The 12164-nt window shown below is 46.7% G+C and overlaps 1 protein-coding gene and 1 non-coding gene across 2 annotated transcripts; both read right to left on the bottom strand.

The window, feature by feature from the left end:
- Nucleotides 1-2302: 2302 nt before the first annotated feature.
- On the bottom strand, nucleotides 2303-2375 carry TRNAR-ACG (transfer RNA arginine (anticodon ACG)). Its single transcript has one exon. It is a non-coding gene; the product is annotated as a tRNA-Arg (tRNA).
- Nucleotides 2376-8098: 5723 nt separating this feature from the next.
- PolG1 (DNA polymerase gamma, catalytic subunit tam) lies at nucleotides 8099-11876 on the bottom strand. Its single transcript, XM_050181061.2, has one exon. It carries the CDS (start codon nucleotides 11764-11766, stop codon nucleotides 8254-8256), a length of 3513 nt encoding a protein of 1170 aa, XP_050037018.1. The 5' UTR covers nucleotides 11767-11876; the 3' UTR covers nucleotides 8099-8253.
- Nucleotides 11877-12164: the final 288 nt, after the last annotated feature.

The following is a 12164-nucleotide window of genomic DNA, read 5'->3' as shown; positions in this document are numbered from 1 at the left end:
GCTGATGTCGTACCCCCATCTAGCTTTTTTTCCTTCCGCCATGCGTTCGCCACTGTTGCTCTTAGTGAGCTAGCTATAGTTGATTTTGCTCCTTATGCGAGGCGCAAGTTCTCAATATAAACGCACAACTTGCCGCAGCCTCGTCTTGCACGTGTGGTTACAGCCGTCGAGCATCATCCGTGGCGATATGTCGTTGAAAATGACGAACTTGGAAAAAGAAATACACAAGGTCGTTGAAGCCAGAACGACGAAGACTAGGCAAATCCGCGCACGACCCGCCATTCCCCAGCCCGGCCGAACAACTTGCACCTCCCGTACGCCACTAATGCCTATACAGTTACCTATTGCAATTTTGACGAGAAGGTCCTCTTAGCTGACTTCAAAGGGCTCTGGCGTATCTGAGTATCTTGTAACCACTTCTAGAAAAAAGGGTCGGTTAGGGGACTTGCAGATGTCGTATGAACATGAAAGTGGTATTAAGCGATACATCTTCATGCCGAGAACGTGATGTAATCATCAACGAATGATTCACATAAGCAAGAACGAGGGTAATTAGCCGTAAACTGAGTGGGATGCGTGTGTCTCTATGTCAATCTCTGCCGTGCTGCAGCCAAGTGTCCTCTTGCCTAAAGGGATCCTAAAACAATTTTGACGATTGTGCAGAAACGTACTGAGTTGGTAGGGTAGGTTTTTCTATCATTAAGAGGTAAATTTAAGTGCTCTGCGTGAAGCATGTAACAGAAAAAGAAAGAAAGAAATGACCTACTGGTATAGCACCCGCGACTGCCCTGCGTTAGAGTTGCTGTATTGCTACCAAAGGTTTCTGTTCATAAGACGCCAACAACCACAGATACCACGGACAACATGGGGAAGATTAGTTGTACAGTTGAAACTCGATTTAACCAAGTGACGACCACGCTCGAATTATTTTGTTCAATCGGGAAGTTCGTAAAATTGAGAAAGGAATTTTTCGTTCCTTCGAAATCTAAAATTGTAACGTATCGACACGCAAAAGCTACCGCGGGATTGCACTTGCCGCTAATCCAGCCATATGTCACATAAACCATGAAATAACGAAAGCAACCGCACCCGCCCTTACTTAGGCGGTGTTGAGACCACTATTCCGCGCATGGGTGCGACGTGCAGCCTCGTCAAAATAAAGCTAGGACCATTAGCATGGCGCCTATATGATTTAACGCGATAGCTCTAGAGCGCACGCTCGAAGAAAAGCACATCTGCGTCGAAATTAAAAAGAAATCACTGCTTTTTCTGCTCATTTATTTCGTTGAGTCGAGATCGGACAAGTTAGTTTCGCTAATTTAAGTTGATAACATTGAACCCTACGGGTACCTACCAGGGAACGGAAATTTCTTCGTTAGATCGGGAACTTCGTAAAATCGGGTTTCGTTAGATCGAGTTTTAACTGTACTTACCAATTGAATTAAAGGAATGAAAGGTCTCTGGTATCATATGCAGTAACTCTATCCTGCACAGCTCGAGCCCACCGCACTCGTAGACTGGTTAGGGCCCCCGCGCCTGTCTCAAAATGGTGCGTGCGCGCTCCCCGTGCAGACGGACACGTTCCGCCGTGGTCGGAGGAGTTGGACAACCCTTTTGTCTCGCGGGTCGATTCTCTTCGCGCCATTTCTGGACCATGCGCGTCGAGCGCGGCGATGCCGTAACCGAGCAAACGTGACGTTTCTGCGGAAAGTTGCGCACTCGTGGGTCTCGTAGCGCCATGGTGGACCCTGGTTTGAGTTTGATGGGTTATACCCATTATGGTTGAGCCAACTCTGAAAACTCTAAGCGTACTAGCTGCCGTACTCTCTGAGCTCCGTGCGAGAGGTTAAATTTAGCTCGGACTGCGTCATGCGTGGGCGTCATCCGTGCATGCGACACATTCATGATCGAGTAATGGCTTCCTTCCTCTACACAACGGTACCAAAGTAAGGCGCGTGGGATTAGTACTGTACGGCATCAACGAGGTAAACCATAATGCTATATAACATGTTTTCGTTGCATATACGCCAGACTTGCAAATATTCCAGCTCTGTGAAACAACGTGCTCCTTGGTGGCTCCGCGTTGCTTTGGGGATACTGAAAGTTGCGGTGCTTCTAATTGATGACGCTAAGGGTCGTTTTTCACGGAGAAAGCTAAAAGAAAAAATGCGGATAGGGGATGACGAAGAAAAGGAGGAGGGTGCAGGGCGGAAACATGTATACACGAGATGAGGTGATCAGAGAGCAAGCAAAAAATGATAAAACAATAATACATCATAACATAATGAAAGAAAAAAAGTTGCGAGCTTGCCAGGATTCGAACCTGGAATCTTCTGATCCGTAGTCAGACGCGTTATCCGTTGCGCCACAAGCCCAGACGACGTCAGGGACATTACATACACGTATTGTACTCCATAATTTTGCTAACGCTAAGATTTCGCAGTATTTTGCTGTTGAACACGTTCTTCTTGAAGAACGGCGTAGGGACCCGGTTTTGTAGTTAAGCATTCCACAATTTCCGAAGCATACTGGCTCTTTCTCTGGCACAAAATGTCAACGTATACTGTCATTGCTTTTGCTGGTAACCCAATGGTTTATTTGTGCTCAAGCTTTGCCCAGAGATAGCATTGCGTAGCCAATTTAGTTTTATGAAATGTTTGAGAGAATTACTTGCTTGCTTCGTGAACAATAATTCCAAAAAAGGGGCGTCGTCTGCTGTGACGTGATGATGATGCTTGAGGTCAAATCCCATTGAAGTGGGAGAACGACGCGCATTGACCGGTTGGGCCAAAAGAGCAAACGAGAAAGACAAAAAAACTACTTGAAAAGTTGAAGCCCTTCAACAGCTAATTTGACAGCATATGTGATGCAGGCGATGTAAATGCTACTAAACGTGGCGCCATCTGCCGTAGGCACAATGAACACTGTGCATTCAATTGTGGCCTCAGAGCTACGCGCGATTGCGGATACCCTGGTTTGCCTTAGACATGACAGATGGCGCCAACGTTATTTTTGCGGCAAGGCTACGGAGTCGAAGCGCGCTCGCACAAAGGGGTGCAGTTTTCAAAAATGTCCGACGTTTTTATCCGCATTAGTTTAGGTTGGGGAAGAGAAAGCATAAACAGGTTATGTACAACAGCAAAACAAGAGAAATCACACCACTGAGAGTTAAATCGTGCGATCACGCTGCACTTTTCGAAAATGTCCGACGTTCTCATCCGCCTTAATTTAGGTTGGGGAAAAGAAAGCACAAACAGCTTATTTACAAAAGCAAAACAAGAGAAATTACACCACTGAGAGTTAAATCGTGCGATTACGCTGCACAAGATGCACGGTCACCGCTATCGCCGAGCTGCGCTCCATGATTAACAGCAGGAAGCGTTAGCTCACGGCTCACGGGCGTATCGTTCTTCTCGGCAACCGCTGTAATAAATTTGATGAGGTATGTTGCATTTAAAGGAAGAAATTACAATATATTGGCTGTTAGAAGCAAATTTTCGATTTAGACAAATTTTTTTCTAAAAAATTCTTGAAAATTGCAAGTTTTCGGAAAATGAAATTCGCGTTTGGATAAAGCACGTCTTCAGAAATATGACGTTTACAACACTGTAAATCCGCAGTGAAAAAAAAAAAAAAAAGTGAAGAAAAAGGCTATATCACAATTCGGCAAACTGCAGTTGGTGTACGATACATTATTCTCAACTACACGACTAATATGTGAACAGGACTTCTACAAAACCCCTGAAAACAATGTAACAAGTTCACATAAGATATAAATTGATGTACCAAATTTGGCTGCTTTAGGTGCCCTAACGGGTACAGTTTACAGAACTACAATATATATTTTTAATGCAGAGGTAGAAATATGGAAACTTCGGGCTTCCAATTTTTCTTAAAGCTTACCAATTTCTCAAACTCTTCTTGAAGATTCCAGGCCATAAATCAAAATTCTGCTTCTACAGCCACTATAATTTTACTTTATTCTTCAAATGCAACGAATTTCGTTGACATCGGTTGAAATTTCCTCATAAAAGCGTTTCTGCATTTTTACATGCACTTGAATATATAGGCAGCAGTAGAGTTGGCCCAAACTAAAGCGACCAAAGCTGCTAAACCTTCCTCCTAAAAGCAACTGCTATGGCATCGGTGCAAGTGAAAAATAAAAATAAAGAACAAAACACAAATGAAAACAAAAGGTGCAGACCCCAGGGCGCAGATTCCTGCACGCTTACACATTTCCGCACAGACGGCGGCATCACAATTACGTGACTCAGCTCCACCGTCAGGGGCATGTCAGAGGCACGTGTATAATCTCCGGACCTCCACACCAGCACTCACTTAATGGCAAGATAAAGCATGTCGCTATCTTTAGTTTTATTAAGGGAGCTTAGTTGAAGCACATTCAAAAATTTTAGCAAGGCGCCCACTTAATTCGGATTTACAAGGGATGGGCCAGGTAAGCTTACAGTGCCCGAAAACGTCGGTCATTAAACAAGGCTTAGTACAACATGCAAAGAAAGCGAAAAAAAAAAAGAAAGGCGACGACCCGCCAAGTAACAACTTTTCCCATGATACTAGAAATCAGCATTAAAATCTTCATATCGAGTTGTTGTCTCAAATAATCTATTTGCATGGCTTATTGATAGCCTACAGCACAGAAATACCTGGAAGGCTAGATGACCATAAAATGCGCGCTGCTTTAAGTAAAGTTTAAGAGCTATGAATGAAATCGTTTGCGAAAGTTCAGTTGTCTGCTATGCATAAACGCCAGTTCTTACGATGCAGATTATATTGTTGAAATTCAGGGTTATCTAGAACACTGGCAAATTGTGTGCCGATAGGTCAATGAAACGGGAAAAACCAGTCATACCGATAGAAAACCAACTAAAATGCGAAAGAACCAGCAGTTTAGCAGCAATATTCCACGCACACATATGGTGCTCCCATTTCTGCAGCATTCAGTACGTTGCCACTGCAGGCAAAAGCTGCCGCCTATCCCGACGCGTGGTCTCGCGACCTCTCGCGTTCCCTGAAAGTGCGACCTGTGCAGCGTAGCCGCACGAGTTGTCACGATACACAAACCATGCCGTGTGGTTGCAATGGTGAAGTGCCACAGTGGAACCTACTCGTGCCATGTGAAGCCCACACAACTGTGAAGGTCTACAAATCGCCGAAACGGTGACAAGGGTGACGGGAAGTGTTGCATGGATGCTTTCAGACGGGGCACAAATGACCTGCAGCACTACACAGCTCTGTGCTGAAGCCAGGAAAGCCGGATGTAAATGCATTGGTGTTCTGGAGAGCGCACTCTTGGGAACCTGAAAACGGGACCATTGCTTGTGAAGTTTGTGCAGCAGCACAAAAGGGTTTTTTGCTAAGCCTCACACATCGCTCACACAACACGAGGCAGTCACCTGGCGAAGACTGCAAGCAGGTACGTTCTTCAACCTGCACACACTACACAAAATGTTCCCTACCCAGTACAGGGATACATGTCCGTGGTGCGGGGCAACCCCTGCGTTATACCCCATCATGTGGGAATGCAAGCGTAATTTCGCATTCCATAAAGTAAATAACCCAACTGCGGAAAAGTGGGAGGATCTGCTCACCAGCAGCGAGCTCGCAGCCCAACGGGCAATTGTGCAGCATGCCTGCGAGGCAGCAAGGCTCAGCGGTGCCCTGGAATAGGGGCGCCGACCTTGTGAAGCGGCCAGGACTCAAGACATGAAGACACCGGCACACCACCAATCTCTCTGAGATGTAGAGCAATAAAGTTTTTCCATTCCATTCTATTGCTAGGCCTGCATAGGAGTAGCTGCCAGCTCAGAAGACTAACCGCATGGCATTGAGCCAAACACTGTTTAATATGAATTTTAACCCTTTGGGGCTTGAGGTACTTTAAGGTCACGAAAGGCGCGCGCGCATCAGCGTGGCGGGGCATTCTTGACAGGAAAGCAGCAAGCGCAGAGTTTAAACGTAATTAAACACAGGCAAGACAGACGACGATTGTTACCCGAGGACAAGATAAGCCCCGAACATTGTCAATGTTTTTTTGAGAGTGTAGAGACACAAGCCCATTTTTTTCATTGCTTATCGCAGCATTAGTGAGATGAGCGAGTAAATTCTATAACTGCAGTTGCAGCAAACCTGTAGGATCATTTGGCATATGCGGTCCCTCAGAGTGAAGAGCCATAATTTTTTTTTGTTTAGCCATGGTGCAATAAACAAGCCAGACATATATTTCACACTAAAGCGTTTGTGTGCTACATGAAACTGCAGGCAGAAGTGTACAGACATTCAGTAAAAACTTTTTTTTTAAGTTTGGATTCTGCAGTGTCTTTAGAATTGAAGCAGAACACAAAACCTAGGACAAGGTGACAGCTCATCACATCTCCTAAAGCTTAACACCATTTCTTAGCACCAGTACTAGCGATACATTGAGAATCACTTCACTGAATTTTCTTGCACATGGAGAACAGCAGCAGATAGATGTTACTGCGACGGCGAACGTGATGCATGACCTTCGCTGATGTTCCAATGGCCTTCTGAAGCGTGCCAACTGCATACGGTAGAGGACCAATCCCACACATGTGATCAATTCTGCCATAAATAAAGATGCAGATAACAGAATGAAGGTCATCGTGAAACTGGTGAAACCACGATACACATCCCTATTATGCAGGTTTACTGCGCCACTATAAACACAAGGCTAACAACCAAAGCACAGGAACAAGTCAGGCGTGTTGGTTCTGGTTGTATTGGTGGTGCTCCTCACCACGTATATATATTTTTTTCTTAGTGCCCCCCCCCCCCTCCCCCCTTGTGGTAATGGTAGGAACTAACTCTGGAGTATTGGCCAATCCGATCTGTCCTGCCCGATTGGGTGGGATGGAAATTCTGCACTTTATAGGGTGTTTTTTTTTTTACAGTTACAAGAATTTTTCAAAAATCACCCATAACGTGAAGCACAATTATACTTCTTGAGCTAGATTACTTGTAGATGCAGGCATTATTTGCATGTGAAATCAGAACGAGTATTTCAATAATTAACATATTTCACAAAGTACTCTTAAAGTTAATTACTTTACGGCACATGTTGCAATTAACAAAATATTAGCTGGTGACCCTGAATGTCATATTTACTTAAAACGAATTCCGCAGAAGACACCAGTTTTGAAGTGTGCATTCCCAAAGTTTGCGACGAAATGCATTGGTGTCCCCATAATTTTTGAGCTTCAGTGTATCAAAATACCACTTGTTAAAGGTAAGTCGAACAGAGTTCCTTTCTACAGCAAATTTTTTTGCGCTTATCTCAAGACTATTCAAGATTTTCAAGACCAAACGTTTCAAGATTTGTTGCAAGTGTATATGCCTCATGAAATCACCAGCTTCAGTTTGTGTATTTCAACATGTGTGCTAAAGTAATTAGATAAAAAGTTCATTAGTAAAATATGATCAAAAATTGTTACTGTTAGCAATAAAACACCAGGTAAAACACTAGCGTTTTTGCCTAGTCTGCTTGTGCCAAGACTACGTTGCAGTTTCAACCATAGTAACAGCATGTCGTGACTTTTCTTCTGAGCGGGTTGTAGATGCGTTTAGAGAAAAGTTTGCAATTTTAACCTAACCATCAAACACAACGCCTGAAAGTTATGAATCATGGGACAGTACTGTGCAACTAGGAGACAACCCAGATTCGAAATTGTGCCCTTGAAACAAAGACAAGAAAATAAAAAAGAGAGGCTCGCATTAAGTACAAGTGTTCATAGCGCGCATCTGTTCTGTTTCGATAATAGTACCATCAACTTTATTCATGCATGCACTCGCTAAATCTCAAATGCAGTTATCATTAAATGCACAGTCTGTAGATTAACAGATCAATATACAGATGCTACAACGTAGACGGCGGTCAAAGCCTTGCAGTTTCCCAAGAAAAGTGTGAATCATTGATATGACAGATGCAAGCTGAATAACACAACAAATCTATTAGGGAAGCTGTTTCTTCGTCTGCTTAAGAACTCCGACACTGCTTCATCCCGTTAATCAGTATTGGCCTGGCCTGACGGTAATGTAAACAAATCAGCAACACAAGTTATAGTGAAGTTGCAAAAGTCATCATTTAATCACCTAGAAGCATGATGTTAGTCTATATGAACACAGGAACACTTGCCTTACTCATGTGAAATGGACTAGAACTTAAGGAAAGGAAGCAAACAAAAAATCTGGAAGTAGCTAATTACACATTACAGATGATCAGGCTGACTCAGCCTCACGTGACAGGAAGCCCCCTTTTGTCTTTTCAAGAACTGCATAAATGTCCAGCGCTTCACCAGGAGCAATGCCATAGCCCTCTTTCAATCCCTGAGGATTCGACGGCGTCACGCAATCCATGTCCACCTCTTTCCTCAGCACAGTGTCAACTTCAATGCTGCTGAAGAAAGCCACACTTTGCGGAAGATCCCGCATTCCCAGTCTCCAAGCAAAAAAAGAGCGTGTGAGCAGATTGGTCACCTGCAGTGCCAAGGCAGCCCTGTACCTGTCCTCAGATGCAACTAAGAAGCGCACCTCATCGTGGATGCTGACGGCAAAGCGGCCGCGAATCGCAAAGTCCTCCATGAGCCACCTCATGGTGACGAGCATGAGGTGAAGATAGTCCACCGCCGAGCTCTGCACGACCCAGTTTATGCGGCTGTTGAAGAAATTTGTGTTCACAGCAGCAGGCTCCAAGGCACGGCTGATGCAGCAATCCAGAACTGGAGTTTTTGGAACTTTTGAGTTTGCAATCGCTTCGAGTTTGTTGAACATGTGGGATTCGCTTCCTCCGGACCAGACCTTACGGGCACCTTGGATGTAGACATTTTGGCCACCGACATTTTCGCCGGCGTGCACCCTTACACCTTTCGTCTGGGCATACATCATCTTTGCTTTGGAGGCGGCCTCCTGCGAGGTCAGCCTGTGATTGAACTGCATGAAGAGGCGCTGCGCAAATGGTAACCCTGCACCGTAGATGCGGGCGTAATTGATAACTTTGGCTTGGTCCCGACTGATGCCGACAGAATGAGCAATGCGGCTGTGCATGTCGGTACCAGCTGCCTTGTTACCCTGGAGGGTCATCCACCCAAAGGCTGTGCAGCCGTGCATGCCCGCAAAGTGAGCATCGGCGAAAATGGAGGCAATCCAGAGTTCCTGGGAGTCTACGTCGGCACCTACAATGTGGTAACCCTTGGGAGCCTGAATCATGCACTTGAGCTCACTACCCACACGGTCCTTGTAAGCATTGCTGGCTGTCAGCCAGGTCGTCTCGACACCTCGTCTCGTTACTGTGCCGGCCGGAATGATCCGTGGCAGAATGACGCCGTAGTCGGAACGCTCGCCAGCTTTGAACGTTCTTGGCAGTTCGTCCCTGTCAAACCACACCACCATCTGTCCCATGATGCGGTCACGAGCGTTCTTCCAATACGAAATCATCTTGCTCAACGACAACACCTGATTGGCTTCGGGGTTGTCACTTGACTGCAAGGTTCCATCAGAAACCTTGGGCAGAAAGTCTTTGGCAAGTGGGTTTCCAACTCTTTTGTGAGGGCCATCCTTGTGTGGGAGTCTAAAGAAGCTGCACCCTTCAATGCCAATGTCTATGTCGGCATTCTCCTCCAGTTGTGGAGTATCATTTTTTTCTCCCAGAACTTTCCGCCAGAGTTCCTTTGCCCCTTCTTCTGGAATTTTCTCTAGTTTTTGCCATGCTGAATCAGTGTCACTATTCTCTGCAGAGCACCTCTGGTAGCCACAAACCTTCAAAAATTCTGCAAGAGGAAACTTTGGTTTTTTTTCGTCTGTGCCTGCGTCTTCCTTGACAGCTGCAGAAACAATTATGGACTTGTCGCTCCCAGCCTTTGGGACCAAGTAGCCCCAGCCATGCTTCTCATCATAGTGAACAGGATAACCATCCCACTTTAGCCTAAGCAGCTTTGGCACTGAACGCATTTGGGTGCTTATTAGGTAGGGCCCAGGAGCCCAGTCTGGGTTGTCCTCGGGGTTTGAGGGAGGCTTCGTGCAGAAGTCACGGTACCATGCGGGATAGCCAGGCATGAATGGCTGCACCTTATACAACAGCTTTGAAGTATCAAAGATGTTCCGGACTTGCTTCAGCAATTCTGTTTCAGTAGGAACTGGGCTACTTTTAAGGTCTGCCTCTGAAAGTGATGATGTCCTTGAGGATGGCTCTGAGTAATTTTCGAAGGGCTTTTGCGAACTAGATGAATTTGGTGAAACTGCTGTCTTGCAACTGGTTCCTGAGCCTGCTTCTGCCTCACTCGTATGAGCCAATGGCTTCCTTGAGGATGTCATCGACTCCTTTGTGCTCTTTGAAGAGGCCTTTGCAGGTGTCTTTTTGATCCTGATGCTCTGAATTGTCCAGTCAAGGTCCCAGAGCCATGGGTCCTTTTTGTATGCTTCCCCATGCAGCAGACGGCAAGCACCATTGGCAATACTTGTCAGCATCTGCTTCAGCTCCTGTTGGTAGTCCTCGTAGATCGAGTCCGCCTCTTTGAGGTAACGCTCCCAATTCTGATTCACTGGAAGATATGCCGTCGACATCTCCAACATGCCAGCAAATGACACTGGGTGTGGGAACCGCTCAAAGTACAGCGGGAGAAGCTTCCCGAGTACCAGATGGGCAGCGACCACGTCATTGGCACAGTAAGTCATCAGCTCCTGGAAGTTGCCAGCAACGTCCTGTAAGGTACCGTTCACGAAAGTGTCCCTAGACTCTTTTTTGAGCGTGCTGCCTCCAGAATAGAGCTTGTACACGGCGGCGAGATTGTTGAGGGAGCTGAGGTCCTCCCACAATTCGACCGGAGGACCGCGCGTAGCCGCTGTCATTTCCAACGACTTCTCCGACTTGCTAGCCATCGAAAGAGCTCGCTGGAAGCTCGTCAAGCCGGACACGCACATATGAAGGGACATGGTGTCCAGAAACCTCAGACGACTTCCTTCGATCATGTACTGCTCCCTAATGAAAGATCTGTCGAAGCCGACGTTGTGACCGACGATTATCCTCGCCGGCGACTGATGCGGGCCAGTGGTACTTTCTAGGGGTATAAGGTCGCTCAACTTGACGCGCTCTTTCCACCTGAACCGCTCACCGACTAACTGCGGACTGCACCAGGAGTACCAGCAGTCGCCGGAAGCAGCCGTCGCAAGCGTCGGAAAGTGCCCTTCTCTTACACACACCTCGACGTCGATGACGAGCGACGTCTCATCGGGGTAGTCGACTACGATCGCGTCCCTCCCGTCGTTATGGTACTTGGTCCATCCCGGCGCGAAGTTCCAGCGCGGCGGCAGGCGGGGCAAGGTCGTCGCGCTCAGCGCTTCCGCGGCCAGCCTGTAGTCCTTCGAATAGCGACGGCCGAGCTCCAAGAAGTGCTCTTCGAGATCAGAGCCCAGCAAAGGCGGAAGCTTGAAGTCGACGTCGGGCAGCGGGGTCGTTGTATGGCCCCACAGTTTTTGCTCTTTCAAGTGGCGCACGCTCCTGTCAACCGCTTCGCGATCGAGCTTGTCGCAGACGCCGCCGAAAACTTGCCGGTGCAGCGCCGGCGACAGCATTTGCACTCCGATGGGATTGAAGCGGCGCGCGTTTTCCGTTTCCTCGACGCCATTGTTGCGGTCTTGCAACGCAGTCTCCGAAAGCGAGGTCGCATTTTGGCGTCGGCTAACAACGACGGATCTCTCACGAAGACGAGGGAGGCGGGCACGGAGCTGCGTCAACATCGAGAGCTGTTACTACAAAAGTTCACGCACATCTTTCACCAACGGACTAAAGAGCTTAAGCGCAAAGTTGCGCTTTCCTCCGACCACGCGTGTTTTGTTTACGACGGTTCCTTCGGCTCATTTATCTAGATTTGACTCCTACATAAAAACTCGACGACACATCATGAAGCATGATGTTTAGCAGCGCCGCTTGTGATACGTTTAGCCATTTGGCGGCGTGCAAGCTTGCGCGTCCTTAATCTTGAAGGCTTGCCTTAACGCACACATAATTTGCATTATAACGCGGAAACATTCGGGAAATGTAAAATGTGTGAATTGTCCGTACTAGCCAGAAGTGAAACATTTTATCGAACAGTTTGAAATATAAAGTTACCCGTACCCCGCATTATTTTCGGGCA

Source organism: Dermacentor andersoni, chromosome 7, assembly GCF_023375885.2.
Source record: "Dermacentor andersoni chromosome 7, qqDerAnde1_hic_scaffold, whole genome shotgun sequence".
Lineage (NCBI taxonomy): Eukaryota > Metazoa > Arthropoda > Arachnida > Ixodida > Ixodidae > Dermacentor > Dermacentor andersoni.
The sequence above is the reverse complement of the archived record's forward strand: the minus strand, read 5'-3'. Positions and strand labels throughout refer to the sequence as shown.

Coding starts and splice junctions, on each gene's coding strand:
- PolG1 (XM_050181061.2), bottom strand. CDS start 11,766: ATGTTGACGCAGCTCCGTGCCCGCCTCCCTCGTCTTCGTGAGAGATCC.